The sequence below is a fragment of the Panthera pardus genome, unplaced genomic scaffold (assembly GCF_024362965.1).
Source record: "Panthera pardus isolate Hobbes unplaced genomic scaffold, ASM2436296v1 HiC_scaffold_24, whole genome shotgun sequence".
NCBI lineage: Eukaryota > Metazoa > Chordata > Mammalia > Carnivora > Felidae > Panthera > Panthera pardus.
Window position 1 is genome coordinate 55281170 of NW_026526810.1, and position 17991 is coordinate 55299160.

Genomic DNA, 17991 nt, shown 5'->3' on the forward strand with positions numbered 1-17991 from the left:
ATATATATATATATATAATTATTTTTACTCTTGCATTTTAATTTCAAATTAATCCCACTTTGATATTTGGATGATAAACTTCCCAAATTTCCCATTAAAAAAAAAAAAACTAACACTTATTAGGTTTTTTATTTTTATTTTTTATTAAAAAAAATTTTTTTTTAACGTTTATTTATTTTTGAGACAGAGAGAGACAGAGCATGAACAGGAGAGGAGCAGAGAGAGAGGGAGACACAGAATCTGAAACAGGCTCCAGGCTCTGAGCTGTCAGCACAGAGCCCGACGCGGGGCTCGAACTCACGGTCTGTGAGATCATGACCTGAGCCGAAGTCAGATGCTTAACCGACCAAGCCACCCAGGCGCCCCAGGTTTTTTATTTTTTAATAGAAGAAGGAAAAGACAAAACCATGGCCCATAATTTCTTAGACAACAGACAAAAATAAAAAAGTAATTAATACATGTACATGGTCAGAAAATTCAAAATGTTTAGAAACACACAAATTGAAAAGTAAAAGCCTTCATTCTGTCTTCTCTCCACTCCTGTACACTCTCCCCAAAGGTAATCACTTTTTCCCTTCCTTTTTTTTTTTTTAACCTAAGCTGAAAATGTCTGGAATTAATCTCTCAAAGCCTAATGCAGGTTTCTGCCATCTCTGTGGACTCATGCCAAATTGGAAGACTGGCTTTCAGCACCAAAGCCAAGGCACCCCTACAGTCTACAAAAATGGTCTGACGTCACCTCTGCATTGGTTCCAGGATTCACATTTTCCTGGGGTCTGTCATATTGATCATCCTTTCGAGACTAATGAGCCTTGGAAGCAAGGAAGACAACAATATAAACAGTGCTTTATCTTTGAGTACCTGTGCCAATGTTTCTTTAAGATAAATTCTTAGAAAATTTTCTCAGCTGGAGGGAGTATTTAAATTTAATAAATATTGCCAAATCACCTTCTAATAACATACAATTTGTACCAACTAACAATATAAATGAGTATCTGCTTCCCCTCACACTAACAAACACAATTTTCAACTATTTTCTATGTGAATGATAAAAATTTCAGGTTTATTTTGCATTTTACTTAATTCAGAATGAAGGGTGAACATGTCAGGTAAGTTGGCCATTAAAATGTTTCTTAGTGGACTGTTCATGTCCTTTGTCTATTTCTACTGGTTTTCAAAAATTTTTAAAGAGTTTCTTTGTACATTAGGGTTAAGTAGTGCTTTGTCATATTTTATTCATTCAGGCATTGGGGTTAAAACAGGAAACAAGTAAATCCTTGCCCTTAAGAAAGTTAAATTCTAGTAGCGGGATATAGAAAAAAAATTTACACACACACACACACACACACACACGCGCGCGCGTGCAGAGTTGTGATACATGCTTTGGAGAAAGCAAAGCAGGGCAAAGAGGGACAGAAAGTAGCAGCAGTGTGTGTGGAAGGATGTGTGTGTATAGAATGGCCAGGGAAGACCTTTGTGGTAAGGTGGAGATTTGAGAGGACACCTAAAGGGAAGTAAGGAAATAATCCATGTGAAGATACAGGCAGAAGAAATGGTAAGCAAAAAGGCCATAAAGAGATAAACTAGCTGGAGTGTTTAGGGAGAAGCAAGGAGGTGGACAGGCTAGAGAGGAGTGAGTGAGGAAAAGCAGAGTCAGGGAAGAGGTCAGGGAATAGTGGGCTCAAACTGGTAGGGTCTCATAGGCTGTGATACGTGTTCTGTTATAAATGGAGGTGGGTGGGGAAGCATAGAGATCAGTTATGAGACCTTGAGGTAATGCAAGTGAAAGATGATGCAAATACATGTTGCAAGTAATTTTTCCTAGTTTCAGTTTATGGGTTTTTTTTTTTTTTTTTTTTTTGAGGCGAGAGATAGGTAATCATATTAGATTTAGGTTTTTATCCACTATAGTAATAAATAGGAATCTTCTTGCTTTTATCTTAGCTTTATGCCACAAAGACAAAGGTTACAAAGCCATCTAGTATTTCATATTTTCATTTTCTTACATTAACATTTTGATCTATCTAAAATTGTTCTGCAGCTAAGCAGTGAAACAGGCAGGACCACTGCACGTGGCTGTGCAACTTTTTCACTGCACAAGGGCACACGGCTGACAGGGTAAGTGCAGACTGAAATCTGGGAAAGCTACAGTGCACTGGGAGGTACAGAATCCACGAGAGGATTAGAGTTCAAACTCTAATCCATTGTTTCAACACTAGTTATTGAATGCCCCACCTTTTCCCATACTGATTTGAAATGTCACCTTTATCCTATTAAATTTGGTGGAATGAAGGACCTCATTAAGGTCAAAGTTGACCATATTAAGAGAAAAAATTTTAGGGGCACCTGGGTGGCTCAGTCAGTTAAGTGTCTGACTCTTGATTTCGGCTCAGGTTATGATCTCATGAGTTTGTGGGATTGAGCCCCACCTTGGTCTCTGTGCTGATGGCACAGAACCTGCTTGGGATTCTCTCTCTTCCTCTCTTTCTGCCCTTTCCCTGCTCTCTCTCAAAATAAATAAACTTAAAAACAATTTTTTAAAATACATCCTCCTCACTAGGGAAGTCTATTTTAGGAGCCAGACTGGAAGCAAATTTTGGCATGTTAGAAAGGGCTGGTACAGGGGTGCCTGGGAGGCTCAGTCAGTTGAGCCTCTGACTCTTGATTTTGGTTCAGGTCATGATTTCACGGTTCCTTAGATCAAGCCCTGTGTCCAGCTCAGTGCTGGCAGCAGGGAGCTTGCTGGAGATTTTCCCCGCCTCTCTCTGCCCCTTTCCCACATGTGCATGTTTGCTCTCTCTCTCTCTCTCTCTCTCTCTCTCAAAATGAGTATATAAACTAAAAAAAAATTGTAATCTCCTTAATGGGATCATCGCTACTTAAGTTAATAAAGTCATCTAAAAAAAAAAAAGAGCTGGTGCAGTTGGGAGGAAGAACTCCACCTTTCCAATGCAATGGAAAAGAAGCCTTTCTTTGGTGTCTGCTTAAAACCTTTAAACACATCAACAATAGTCATTTCAAAGAGGCTTGCGCGAACCATCTGGAAGGCTTTCTTATCTACCTTGAGGTAACAGCTCAACCAACAGTCTAAAGTCCTACTGCTATAGGAAACCTTTTTATTTCCAGATTCAGGTTTGGCATCAGTTAGAGCACTTTGACTTGGGTGGAAAGTTTCTTACTCAACTGGCACTGGAAGATGAGGGCTCTAACAGTGGTAGAAGATGAGTGGATGCACCCTTTGTGAATGGTGAGGCACTATACATTCCATGGTCTCTTTCAAAAGTAAAAACCCTATCTTTTCAGCTATTTCCCCTACCAGGTCCATTGTTAGGCTACTTCTGCCTTAGTAAGACAAGAAATAAGAACCATTTGAAGCTTCTGCCAAAACACAGGTTTCCTTCTCCAAAGACGAAAACAAGCATAAAACACAAGGGAAATGGAAATATGCCCACTTGGTGGTTGTATGCTCAGGCAAAGAAAAAACTAAGACATCACAGGTCCTAGGGCGCCTGGGTGGCTCTGTCAGTTAACCGTCCGACTTCAGCTCAGGTCATGATCTCACAGTCCGTGAGTTCAAGCCCCAAGTCAGGCTCTGCGCTAATAGCTCAGAGCCTGGAGCCTGCTTCAGATTCTTTGTCTCCCTCTCTCCCTGCCCCTGCTCCACTCATGCTCTGTCTCTCTCTTTCTCAAAAATAAATAAGCATTTAAAAAAAAAAAAAAAGGGACATCACAGGTCCTAACTGTCTTCTTCCTTCTACAACGAAGGGTTGGGGTTGGAGGGGCTGGGGAAAGGAGGGAGAGCTGGCAAAACAGTTGCAGGTTCTCTAACAATGGAACTTCCTCAGATTCTCCTCTTTCTTCTCAGAGTGGAATTTGAAAGACAAAGCTTTATCTATAGACCAGTGGTTTTTCAGGCTTTCTGTTAAAGTTCTTAAAGAATTCACTAGATGGTAGCTATGCCTATGTTAAGAAAGAATCTAAATTTACTGTCCAGCCTCAGACTAATGATTTTAATGTGTCAAAGGTGTGGATTGAGAAATGAGGAGAGCAGAGGCGTAGAAGGGTCCAATTACACAAAAGATAAAGATACATAATTTTACATCATCAGTTGTACAAAAAGCGACCATAAAAATGTTTGAAAAGTTGTATTTTGGTTAAAAGCAAAAATTTCTAAGTTGATTATCTTTCAGATTCAAGTCATATTTCAGCGCTTTAACTATATACGCTTAAATATTTTTAGTTGAGATATACTTAGAATTTTCTGCTTTCCAGCAATCTTAGAGCAGTAACAGTGACAACTAGAGTCAAAACACACACACACACACACACACACACACACAGAAATAATCAGGCACCATCATGGAGGGAGGCACATATGAGAATTTTGATATTCAGAAATGAAGCAGATCATTTTCATTGCCCCATTCTTCCAATTTTCCTCCCTATGCCTAAGGCCAGGTATAATTCGTGCTTCTGTTTGGGGGTCCAATACTTCATCTAGAGCTACTCTCTCCCCAATTAGTGCATGCTTCAAAGTTATCTTTTCATTCTGCCCTTCTATCTCTTCAAATCTTCCAAACGACAAAACTTGCTTCCATTCTTTCATTGAGCCCCAAGTCATTCTGCATGTCACAGAATGATTATTCCATTTCTAAAAGGCTGCTACAGGGGCGCCTGGGTGGCGCAGTCGGTTAGGCGTCCGACTTCAGCCAGGTCACGATCTCGCGGTCCGTGAGTTCGAGCCCCGCGTCAGGCTCTGGGCTGATGGCTCGGAGCCTGGAGCCTGTTTCCGATTCTGTGTCTCCCTCTCTCTCTGCCCCTCCCCCGTTCATGCTCTGTCTCTCTCTGTCCCAAAAATAAATAAAAAATGTTGGAAAAAAAAAAAAAATTTAAAAGGCTGCTACACCCTGTTCAAAACCTTCTCTCTTCCTTTCTAACAGCCGTAATCCTAATCAAGAGACCCAAGAGCTGCAGCACCACTGGATTATATAAAACACACAAAAGGGTCTTGTGGATAAAAAATGAAAACATTAAAATAGAATCAAAACGAACAATTTTGCTGCTTGAAATTTAAGAAATTTGGCCTTACAGAAATTTTATCTACTTTTAAATCTAGGCCACTTAGTGGAAGGTGAGGAGCACCCGAAGGAATGGTTGGCTATTCTGTTTTATTATGATTCTATCATAGCAGTTCCATGTCTAGGATATATATAAATTCCCACGGTAAAACAGCTCCTGTCTGCAAAATCAAGCCATTTGTTATCTTAGTTGGCAAAAAGTAGATGAGATGTTAGAAGCACAAATTCAACAAATACTATTTTATTACTTAAAAATACATAGCGACCATTAGGGTACATGTCACAAATTACACAAGAAAAATGTACAGGGAAAAGTAGAGACAGATGTGTTAAATGACAATAAGGTACCCATTCCTATGGAGCCCATTAAGAATAAAACAGTTCTTTGTTAGTTAGACAAGGCCAAGAATAGTGGCCTTGTAAAAAATGCGAGTTACCTAGAAATATACCTCTACTAAAAAGTAGAAATGTGTTGGTAGTGTACCTAAATGTGTTCTAAATTAAATTATAGCATACCCAGGCCCAGTGTTCCATAATACAACCATTGGTTTTAGGCAGGAATCTGTGAGAGACTTGACTGCCTATCTTGCTGAAAGAGCAAAGCCCCAGGACTGATTAACTTCCCTACCTTCCATAAAGCTTTGTTCAGGTGATTTTGGAATGCGGTGTCAAACACCCCATTCATTGCTGCTGCAAGTTCCCTCAGAACAGACACTGTGGACTCATCACTGGCATTCAGAATCCGCACAAAGAATTTATTCCACAATTCACCATCTTTTAGCCTAAAAATATATAAAACCATTTCCATCAAGATTAGGCACATAAAAGAACTCTGGATTTAAATCAGTGGTACATTTATGCACTAAATAATTTAAGGTAATAGCTACAACTCTAGGATTAGAGCGCATTCAAGTAGTCCTGTCAAAGCACAAGGTGGAAAAAAAAAAAAAAGACTACTCTGGTGGGGAAAGCCAATAACACAATGCATGTAAAGAGAAAGTCTCTGATCTGAATCTATAAATTTCCTCTGTGCACTAAGATGCAGCACTGTTCTACAATAGAAGAAATATGAGTTTTGCTTCTCTTCTCTAACTTTCCTAAAGTCTAGGTAGGTCTTACAGAGACAGCAGTTCTCCCTCTCCTCCAGCCCAGTGTTTTATTATCTTCACAATCTTCTGAGAATACTAAGCTTGACTGAAGTAACTATTGCTTAAGTCTGTGATGTTTGTAACTTTTTTAAATCAGAGAAGCTTCTATTATTGTGTAAGGCAGGGTTATTAGGAAACCCCAACTGATGCCACCTGTTTGTATTAGACCCACCTAGGACCATAACCAACTAGAGATACCTGAATTTATCCTACAGGTCTTACATTATATTTAAAGCCTATTTTTAAAGCATGTTTAAGAGACAAGTAAGACTGGCCAAATTCTGAATTAAATAAGAAAAAAATACATAATTCAATTTGTTGGGAGCAGGGAGAATGGAGAAGGGGTGTTAAATTCTCAACATTGTCTTTTTTTTTTTTTTTTTTTAAGCCAAAGAACATACCAATAAGTGATAGATTGGGAAGCTTATTCTGGGAAGTTATTAGCTATGATAAGCTAAAGTGGAACATGGGATATTTAATAAGTTTTATGAGTAGGCTTAAGGGAATACTAAGGTTCTAAGACCAAGCAGCTCTTATTAAGGGAGCATTTACTTCTCTAAGGAGATTCAGTTCTCTGCTTTGGTTCTGACCATTCATTAAATAAATAGCCTAAAATTAGTATATAATTTAGAAATTTAATTCTCTTCAAGAAATGCTTATTAACTTTGATAACAATAGCTACTGAAAAGGAGTATAAGACTAACATCAATTGGTTAGAAAATTATTCTCATGAAATGTTTCTATTAACACTTTTAGATTGAGAGGCTTCCTTATCATAGTCACAGTCTCTATGATACATCTAGGTACAGAATGATGTCCTGAAGTCTGAATAGTTTGATTCTTATTTTTAATTAGCAATTCCTTTGTCCTGCACTAGATCCTCCACTGATATTCTAATGGAAACCGGTTGAAATTAATGGAATTATGGCATTTGGAATAAGAAAACTAAGGCTGCCCAAGCAGAGGGCATCCAAGAGCAAGAGAAAATTATGTGGACAGGCAAAGACCCTGAAATCACCAATACTTACTCAGAAATATTTTGGCTAAGTTTCCAGAGGGACCCATCCCAGAAGACCTGTAGGTGTTCCTTGAACAATAGTAAATGTGCTAAATCTGCTATACCAAACAGATCTACCTGAAATCACAAAAAGCACCATCAGCTAAAATAATTCTCTGCTACGATCATGGCAACTTATTTATGTAGAAAGTTGAAAGTTATTATAATGCTTATCTTATGACATACATTTTAGTAGACTGTTCCCTACCCTTACCATAAAGGGAGAAGCTCCCCCAAAGAAGTGATCAACAGAGCTAACTCTAGGATTTAGCCTTAAGAATAAAAGATGAGAACAAAATTGTCCTGAAGAACAAAAATATCTGACTGTCCAATTCAAATTTGTAGACCTACTGAATTTGCATGGCCTCTGTGATCTAAACGTGGTTCGCATGATAGTTCAAGTTCATGCTACATATTCAATCAGCGAATGCCAAATGTTCAGAGACAAGTCAGAGGAATTTTTGTATACAATGCTAGCATATAAAACACTTTACACTTTAATACTCTTTTTATACACACTATTCCATTTAATCCTCACAACAATTTTGACATACACAGAGCAGACTGTTCTCCTTATTTCACAAAGATTACAGAAAATGTCTAATAAAAGACCACACAACAGATAAGCTATAGAAATGGCCCTGCCATTTAGGTTACTGAGTTAGTCATGTGTCTGCACGTGTATGTGTACAGTCTTCAATGTTGTGATAGAAAAATGGTACATTTTGCTTGACTTGGTGCTATTTGAAAACTAGGTCATCTATTCCAGGCGAGACAATATCAGTAAACACTAGCTTTCATGGCTTATGTAGATAAGAAAGAGATTAAGAAACCCTTTCCATATTTGCTCAGGCTTCTTTTACACTTACCTGGTAGGGAGAAGAGCAGTTAGCCAGGATCTTTTGTCCTTCCAGGATTTGTACAGTCCGAAAGCCGCTGAGGACAAAAACATCTAGCTGCGCCCTAAGGTCGACACTGTAGGAAAAGTCCACTATCTTCAAAGCTTGATTGTTCTTATTACAATCATAAGGATCGTGGATTCTAAGCCCAGATTTAAGAGAAAGAGATAATAAAAATAGGCCATGAAAGAAGCTGCAGAGCCGGTCTTAAAAAAAAAAAAAAAAAAAAGGAAAAGAAAAAAAATAGGTACTGCAGGTGACTCTTAGCTATGCCAACAGCTCCCTCCAGTGGTTAGCTATGAAAATGCACCTGTAAGAGCAGCAGACGTGTCCACCTTAAGTGGGGAATGTTGAGATTAGTCCAGTGACAAAAGTACATCTAAACCATAATGTATACCCACCACAGAACATTTATCATACTATGTTTATTACATAACATAAATACTGAAAGTAGAGTGCAATCCTCTGTCTTACTAGACACAGTAATACATACAAGAGCAATGTTTTACACACTGATAAGAATTATGATGGAAGAAATAAGCTTTTATAGATGTCATAGGCCTTCTTGTTCATTATATAGATTAGGTTTTTCAAGTGTTATTCAGATTCCTCTTTCTCAGAATTTAACTGAAACAACAATATAAGGCAGTTTTTTTTTGTAAAATGCCACCTCTACTGTAAACTATCCTGTTTTTATTAAACGAACACCATATTCTCTCTTACTCTTATCTGTAATTCCAACTGTTATTTACTTTTTAAAAAAAACAAAAAAGAAATAAAAAAAGACAATTTTAAACACTAAGTTCACTATTAATTATGTTTTCTTTGTTAGCCATTCCATGCAATAAAGCTACTCTCCAAATAAACAGAAGAACTACACATGTGACAGAGAAGAATGAATTATTTTCATGTGTTCCTTTTGTCTCTGCTTTTCTCAGTTCCTTCAAATCCCTGATTACTATCAGTGATAGGTGCTATATTCTTAAATATAGGCTTTGACTAATCCCATCACAGAATGATAGATTTTACTTTAAAATTTACATTCGCTCCCAATTTTCCTTGGTTCAAGATACAACATTTTTTGGCCATCATAAAACTATATATTTCTTGCTCTGTGCTCACTCCTTGAACGTGATGTCTAAACTTGGTTTTAATTTGAACACCAAGCCCTTTTTCTTGGCATAGTTTGCATTTGCACTCTGGTTTTACCCACTTCTCTTGACAATTACCTCAGTCTGGCTTGACTTAATTAAGCTTTGGTTTTGAAACCAAGAAGTGCCTCAGTTTTGCTAAAATCTTCACTAGATCTGCACTGGCCCCACTCAAAGAAAGACTATACAATCTACTTCACGTTCCTCCAAATATTCATATTTTATATCTCTTCTAGACAGTAATCATCACAATACTGAGAGGTTAATTCTTTTTTATGAATTAATATGTTTCCTCAATGTATTTTTTCTTTGAATTCTTTTAAAGTATTCCAAATGATTATTGACTTTTAGATAGCAAATAACTCTCTTAACATACTGTGTTCCTCCGTATGGCATTTATCAAAAGGCAAAAGGAATTGGAAACTAGTCATATATTTTTTTTAAACATTTATTTATGAGAGAGAGACAGAGAAAATGCGCGGATGTACATGGGGATGGGGCTAGGGAGGGGCAGAGAGGGGGGGGGACGGAGGATTTGAAGTGGGCTCTGCACTGACAGCAGAGAGCCTGATGCTGGGCTGGAACTCACAAATCATGAGATCATGACTCTAGCCAAAGCTGGCCGCTTAATCAACTGAGCCACCCAGGCGCCCCAGAAACTATCATATTTAAGAGAAAGTTGACAGAATTATAAGGGAATGAAAAGGACCAACCTGTTTCTAAGAATCAGACTCCTTGGACTCAAGTCACCATGGACTATTTCTGCTCTGTGTAGTTTCTCCACTATTGTCAAAAGGTTATAAATAACCAACACTATTATTTCATGGGTAATAAGTTCACTGTGTTGAAGAAGATCCTGGAAACAAAAGGACAGAAAATTCACATACTTCTTAAGTTGGGATGACTGTACTTAAACTTAATACCTTGCTACCTGCTGCTTTGTACTCTTCCTTGTCGTTCTCTACTAGAATTTGGACTCCTTTGTAGTTGGGTCTTTGTCCCAGTGTTAACAACACTGCTCTCCTGTGAGGCTGTAAGGGTTTGATGAAATAATGGATGAAGAACATCAAGGATTAGCCGGGCCCATAATAGGTGCTCTATAAATGGTAGTTTCATTCCAACCATTTTAGAAAATTCATATTACCATCAAAATATGCAACAAAACCTTCTTAAGAACATTCCAAAGAATAGAATGATATATTGTATTTGGGTTCTAAATATAATCTAGTGGGGGGTAGCATAGACAAAACAAGAGTAGCAAAAATAGACCATTCCTTATGTAAGGAGTTTGGAAGTTGCCACTCTGTCCTAACAAGTAAAAAGCTTAACAGACTGAAAAACCAACTCTTCTAGGATCTATAAGCATGGGAGGGAGTGGGGAAGGTCCCTCACACTTCTGTGAGTTTTATGTCTAGGAACTAGAACCGGTTCTCACACTAAACATTGGAGAAAAATTCTCTGTGCTTCTAGAGGGGGAGTGGAAAAGGAACCATTTTGAAACAGGCCAGAGCACTCTGTTCTTAAAAAGCACTGTCTCAGGAGAAACTAGTTGACCAGAGCCTAACCTGCTAGAGTATTCTCAGAGCCTACTTGACCTGTGGAAGGGAAATACCCAACTGCAACCCACTCTAGCCATCCTGTCCCACCTAAGGGAGGAGAAATACTTGTGAAGTACACAGTCCAGAGGGAAAGGCTCACTATAAAAGAACATAAATCATAGAACTATACAATGCTTTCCTTCCCCTCACACCTTATCACCACATTATTAAAGGCCTATTTATAGCAGTTCTTTTTACCCAGTACATCATGTCTGGCTATCAAGAAAAATTATAAGACATACTAAAAGGCAAAAAACACAATTTAAAGAGACAAAGCAAGCATCAAAACCAGACATGGAAAGAATATTGGAATTATCACACCAGGAATTTAAAATAAGAGTGGTCATGAGCTGATGATGATCATAGTTAGATGACTAGGTCGTTGCACAATGCTATTTTTGTCTATGTTTGAAAATTGACATAATAAAAAGTTAAAAAAATACCAAAGAAGTTCTTGGTCAAGAGAACTTGGGAAAGGAAAATGATCAATGCTTTTAATTTATAATTTTGTTGTTGTTGTTGTTGTTCTGAGAGAGAGACAGAGCACACACAAGCAGGGGTGGGGCAGAGAGAGAGGGGGGCAGAGAGAATCCTAAGCAGGCTTCACAGCCAGCATGAGCCTGACACAGGGCTCAATCTCAGGACTGTGGGCCCTTGACCTGAGCTGAAATTAAAGAGTCCAAAGCTTAACCAACCGAGTCACCCAGGCACTCTTTAATTTATAATTTAACTGATCTATTTCTAGAAGATTAACAGGAATCTTGCACTAAATTCATTTGCTAAATGGAACACAAATATGTTTATATATTACTCAAACCTGAAGAGTGAAGCAGTTTATATATTGGTGCCAAACAATACAACCATCTTGGTATTGGTAACAGCTGCACAAATGATCATACTCCTCATTCAAACGTTCCTTTAACTTGAGGTTGATATAAAAGTCCCATGGGACAGGTTGAGAGGACACCTGTAAGAAATTTTAAAAATAAGAGCTATCAGAATCTATGGTTATGGTTGGCAGATTGAAAACATTCCCTCCAGCCCTTATGATACTACAACAGAAATAACAATAAAAGAATGTTTTAAAAGTCATAAATCTATAATAAAAAAACACAGCAGCAACAAATTCTGGAAGCTGGAAGGAGAACAGTATGAGGCAATCCACTTAGCAGACCCAAGGAGAGCTGATTCTAGCAGTGGAGAAAGCTGAGAGCAACCAAATTTATGCTACAAGACCATCTCCCCACAGTGTAAAACTGATGGCACCAATCACCTACAGAAGTAAGGGTGGAGGTGGAGCCAATACAGGAGTGGATGAACTCCAGTAACGTGGAAGTTAGGAGTAACTTCACGTGGAGGTTAGAAGTACAGGAGTAACTCCTGTAGCCCAGACTAACTGCCTCTCCTCCATTCTAGAAGACCAAAAGTTAACCCCTAAAGAGTATAAAACAGAAGGGCTCTGGACTAGAGGACACCAGGCATTGTTAAGAGTTGGGGGGAAGAGGAAAAAGTTTATATATCAAATGTTAAGATGCACCTTTCCACCCCTCCACTCTCCAGACTAATTTTCCCACTTAGTTTTCAGGAAGCCAGCAGCCAGGATTATATGATCAAGGCAGGATATTAGAAGTTTTCTCTGAAGGGTCTGATCAGCTTAAAAGAAAAGACCTCAAGGATTGAGGCATTTATTGAATGGCCATGTGAACTCTTCTTACAGTGAGGCCCAACAGTGTCAAGGTTCTATATCAAAGAGCTTTAAATGAGCTTTTAGAGTCCCATGCTTATATATGAATAGAAAGTCAAAGACTTGAAGAAAGCCTCTAATATGAAAGACTGAATTCAAAACAGACAAAAGGAAACAGATGATGCAGGGAGAAAAAAAATTTAAAGCATCATAAATATACTCAGAGAGAAAAGGAATGTTCCACCTTTGAAATGAAGAATGTTACAAAGAAGAAAAACTCGAGAATAAAAAAGAGCTCTTACAAATCAAATGCATGACAAAAGAAAAATCCAATAAAAGTTCTGAAAATAAAGTTGACAAAACATTCCAGAAAGAAAAAAAAAAAGAGAAAAAGAGAAAAAAGATAAGATTTTTAAAGGATCTCTAAGAGACTCCATGTCCTAATAAAAAGAATTCTAGAATGAGAGAACAGAGAAGACTTAAAAGAAGAAATAATTTATTCTTTGAAGAAAAATTTCTCAAAACTGAAGGAGTTTCGGGATTAAAATGGCCATCCAGTGTCTAGTGTACGGGAGATAATAGGTTTTTAACAAAACATAATATACTTGTGGAATTTCAGGACACTGGGGACAAACATAAGATCCTACAAGGATTCCCAGAGAGGGAAAAACAGTCTCACACAAAGAATGGCAAAAGACTTTAGAAAGCAAGGCCCCAAGCCAAAAGATAATAAAGCTTATCTTCAAAATTCTAAGGAAAAAAAGTTTTGAACCTAGAATTGTAATATCCAGTCAAACTACCAATCAAGTAAAGATGTGGATTAAAGAATTGTCTGACATGAAAGATTTCAAAAAAATGTATATCACATGCATCCTTTCTCAGGAAGCTACTAAAATATGAGGCCTTAAACCAAGAAAGAAAGAAAAATGGGAGACAGTATTACTGGGCATCCAATGTAAGAAAGAGGTAACATGAATCCCTAGGATAATAGTGAATGGAAATGTCAAGGTAATACTGTGTGAGTGTGAGCGAGTGAGCGAGTGAGTGAGTGAGTGTGTGTGTGTGTGTGTGTGTGTGTGTGTGTGTGTCAAACACAGAATGTAACTTATCCAGATTGGAGCAGGCCAGAAAATTTCAGGATATTTCCTAAAAAAGATAACATTGATAGAATACTTAGTATGTTTAGACATATTAAGAGATTTACACAATAGCCTCTCATTTTTGATATCTCATCCTGACATATAATGGTGAGTGATTTCTTGGTGTCTCACTGACTTTTCTATCAGGAAGCTGATAGACTATTCAAAGGATTTGATGGTACCATGGGGCCACAATCACTGCCTCAACTCACATTGTTTTGTTTTTTTTTTTTACAAGATAATTGAAATGACAAAGAACCAGTCCCACCTTTATTATGGTTAACTCTGCAGAGTTTCTTGGTGTCACCCAGAATAATTTATAATCTTCACATATTAGGTATTCTTGTTTAATGCAATAATCCTCATGACCTGTTGAGAAGGTATGATTCCATTTAAAAATCATTGTGAATGTATATAGCTCCTTAACTTTTACTTCCTGGTTTAAGGGCTAAAGGCACTTTGTATTTGCCAGTTAGCAGCATCAAGAATACTTTTCAAAATCATTTGTTAAAAGTTGAAAGAGGGGAAGACAGAATCTCTATTGTTACTGGGACATGAACTTATCAGTGTGTCAACTCTATAATGCTGTTTCATTTTGCTACAATGCTGTTTGTTTTTTTAAAGGATGAGTAATTTTTTTTAATTAAGTAAACTCTACCCCCAGTGTGGGGCTTGAACTCATTACCTGAGATCAAGAGTCACACGCTCTACGGACTGAGCAGGCCAGGAGCCCCTATAATGCTGTTTCTTATAATCCAAAAATATTTATTGTGCTCAAACATCAAGCTCAAGTACAAATAATCACTTACTTGTATACTGTCATACAAAAAAACCCACTTACCAATGATACTTACCTAATTCAATTTCCTTTCCTATTTCCAACCTGGGCATTGGTCTATCTTCTACAAAAAATTCTGCTGAGGCCCTCAGCTCTGATAGAGATTTTAGTAGTTGTCTGCGATACCGTGGACACCAGGGTGACTGAGTAGGGTTGTCTGGGAGAAAAAAAAGTTGACAAAGGGATCACCCCAAAACCTCAATGTGTATTATAAACAGAGGCGGAAGGGGGGGGGGGGCGGGGAGGACCCAAAACCAAGATTGCACAGTCAACACTGCTAACCTAACAGCACTCATATTTCAGTTCTTTATGCTGTTCAGGTGGTACTGATTCATTCTAGAAGTTTCATAATTTATGGTAACTTTTCTAGAGAACAAAACATAAAGATCAGTTTGCTGAGATAAATAAGTATTCACTAGACATGAATGCAGATGTATGTTTGTTTACAAGTGGTACATATGAAGCTACCTGCAGTCTCATTAGTAAGCTCCAGTTTCTCAGGAATTTGAAGACATTTGATGGAGGAGGAACTTGTAACTGAGGCAGAAGACCCAGAGTACCCAGAGGAGTGTGTTGCTTCTCGGCTGTCTTCGATAATTGGGCTGAAAGAACCACAAATGAGTCAGTCCTCACAGGGATAATATATATTAACTCATCTTTGTTATTTTATTTAATATTCATTTTAATTCAATTTAATTTTCAAAGTCCATTATTTTCCTGAAACAGATATAGATTCATAATCAGAATCTAGGTGACTTTATCTACCTTGGCTGACAAGCAACACTCAGCATTAGATTTTCTAAATTTATGCTTTATTCACCTAATCCATACTAAATGCCTACTCTACATCTATTCTAAACTACTGGGAAACATTGACTAAGATACCAACTTTCTTCTTGGTTATCCTATCTGTGGACTTTTTACTCTTCAATAAGAAAAGGTCAAGAAAGAGAAAGTGAAACCCAAATCACTCAAGATAATGCTAGCAAATGTGATAAAAAGTTTGTTAGGAAAAAAAATCTGAAAATGCAGTTTTAAAAGCATAAATTGGCAAATTAAAGAATATTCCTAAAACTAAAATTTGTTTACATTTGCCAACTTTTAAATATAGTTAGCCCACGGCTCTTTATGCCATTCCCTCAATACCATTCTTTATTCATTGCCACCTCTCCATTAAAAGATACTTTAAAAAAGTACATTTCTACTTGCTTATCTGAAGTCAGTGTATCCAGCTATTCCACTACTATTTTTTTTAAATTTTTAAATGTTTATTAATTTTTTTGAGAGAGAGACAGAGCATGAGTGGGGGAGGGGCAGAGAGAGAGGGAGACACAGAATCTGAAGCAGGCTCCAGGCTCTGAGCTGTCAGCACAGAGCCTGGCATGGGGCTTGAACTCGTGAAACAGGAGAGATCATGACCTGAGCCAAAGACGGCTGCTTAACCGACTGAGCCACCCAGGTGTACCATATTCTACCATTATTTAAAACTCGATTTTAAAGGCAAAACAAAATCTCTCCCCAACAGGTACACTTTGCCAAGTTCCCCCAAAGACACCCTAATCCTCCTGGGCCTCTCAGTCGCATAACCATCACAATTTACTTCTTCTGACCCTCATATTCAAATCAGTTATTAAATCCCATGGACACTTTCTCATGGGGAGTCCTACTGTTGTGTAAAGCAAGCACTCAGCACAGTACCTGGCAGGTAGTAAGAGCTTGATAAATGATCACTATCACTGACAAACACACACAGAATAAAAGATCACTCAAACAATCTGGTTTGTGCAACCTACAATCACCTGAGCTTCTTGATGCTGAGACTTGGATTATAGGTGATGCCGCAAGCGGTCTGCTGGTCCTCAGAGATCTTCACATCTAGATCCTCCTCCTGCAGCAGTCTCTCAGGATCAGAAGGGAGATCTTTCAAGGACATTATCTCATGAAAAGGAGTAGACACAAATCGAGCTGCTCTGGCAAAGTCGCAAGTGTCTTCTGGGTTAGGGCATATAGTTACATTCCTGAAACCCGTGATAATAGCATCCTCACTCAAGGGCTCAATTCCTGTAAATTCATCCTGAAATAAAAACCACATAAAGTTTAGCTGAAATATTTCAATCAGCATATGGAGCACTCATCGTTTTTACTTAGCGAGACACACGTTAGATAAGTGATTTTCAACATAGGGTACAGAAGTAGCATATCACAATCTCTAGGAAAGACGATTTTAAAAACCACATCATAACATCCGAGGAAAAAGGTTTTGTATCATGAAAACAGCAAACTATGTATTACCAAAAAAATACACTGAGGATTCTCCACACAAAGCAAAAATATTGGACAATGTTTTTTCCCCAACCAATTTCACCTAAGAACTAGAGGAATAATACTTTTCTCCTGACTTTGGCCTAGAAAATGTTCTGATAATCCACTATCCTCCTACCTTTTAAGTCTTCTATGCCAAATGTTGAATTTTAATTTATTTCCTCAGGATAGTTCACGGTCATAGTAGAAAATATGGAAAACAAAGCATAAGGTATAAAAAATGGAAAATATTTAAAATATTCCTTTGCCTTTAAAAGTAATACATGTAGGGGCGCCTGGGTGGCTCAGTCGGTTAAGCAGCCGACTTCGGCTCAGGTCATGATCTCGCGGTCCGTGAGTTTGAGCCCCGCGTTGGGCTCTGTGCTGACAGCTCAGAGCCTGGAGCCTGCTTCGGATTCTGTGTCTCCCTCTCTCTGACCCTCCGCCGTTCATGCTTTGTCTCTCTGTGTCTCAAAAATAAAAATGTTTAAAAAAAAAAAAAAAGTAATACATGTAGTGGCACCTGGATGACTCAGTCAGTTAAGCCTCCGACTCTTGATTTGGGTTCAGGTCATGATCTCACAGTTCGTGGGGTCAAGCCCCGAGTCAGGCTTTGCGCTGTTAGTGCACAGCCTACTTGGGATTCTCTCTCTCTCTCCCTCTGCCCCTCCCGCACTTGCTAGCTCTCAAAATAAATAAACTTTATGAATAAAAGTAATACATGTATATGGTTTAAAAAATCAACTAGTTTAAAAGGATGTATAGTGAAAAGGTCACCCTCCCTCACTTGACCCCCACACCTCCACTCCAATTACTACTCCCCAGATGCAACTGTTGTTACCATATACATCTGGTAGGTTACGTACATAAGCATATTCTATACATTTAAAAAAGGAGTTTTACATAAGAGACTCTCAAACACAGAGAACAAACTGAGGGCTGATGGGGACAGGGGTGTGGGGGGGGGCAGGGAAAATGGGTGATGGGGATCGAGGAGGGCACTTGTTGGGATGAGCACCGGGTGTTGTATGTAAGTGATGTTTAACGGGACTCTATTCCCAAAGCCAAAAGCACACTGTATACACTGTATGTTAGCTA

General features: G+C 38.2%; 1 protein-coding gene across 2 annotated transcripts in view; it reads right to left on the minus strand.

Annotated features, from left to right (window-relative positions):
* Positions 1–5303: 5303 nt before the first annotated feature.
* BUB1B (BUB1 mitotic checkpoint serine/threonine kinase B) overlaps positions 5304–17991 on the minus strand; it is a 50925-nt gene continuing 38237 nt past the window's right edge. For both annotated transcript variants that reach the window (XM_053889200.1, XM_053889199.1), the window contains exons 15-23: positions 16392–16666; positions 15061–15194; positions 14609–14749; positions 14023–14123; positions 11749–11898; positions 10047–10189; positions 8153–8324; positions 7255–7361; positions 5304–5860 (exon numbers count right to left, since the gene is read on the minus strand). In XM_053889200.1, coding sequence (XP_053745175.1) covers positions 5629–5860; positions 7255–7361; positions 8153–8324; positions 10047–10189; positions 11749–11898; positions 14023–14123; positions 14609–14749; positions 15061–15194; positions 16392–16666 — 1455 coding nt within the window. In that variant the 3' untranslated portion in view covers positions 5304–5628. The remainder of the gene's footprint in view (positions 5861–7254; positions 7362–8152; positions 8325–10046; positions 10190–11748; positions 11899–14022; positions 14124–14608; positions 14750–15060; positions 15195–16391; positions 16667–17991) is intronic.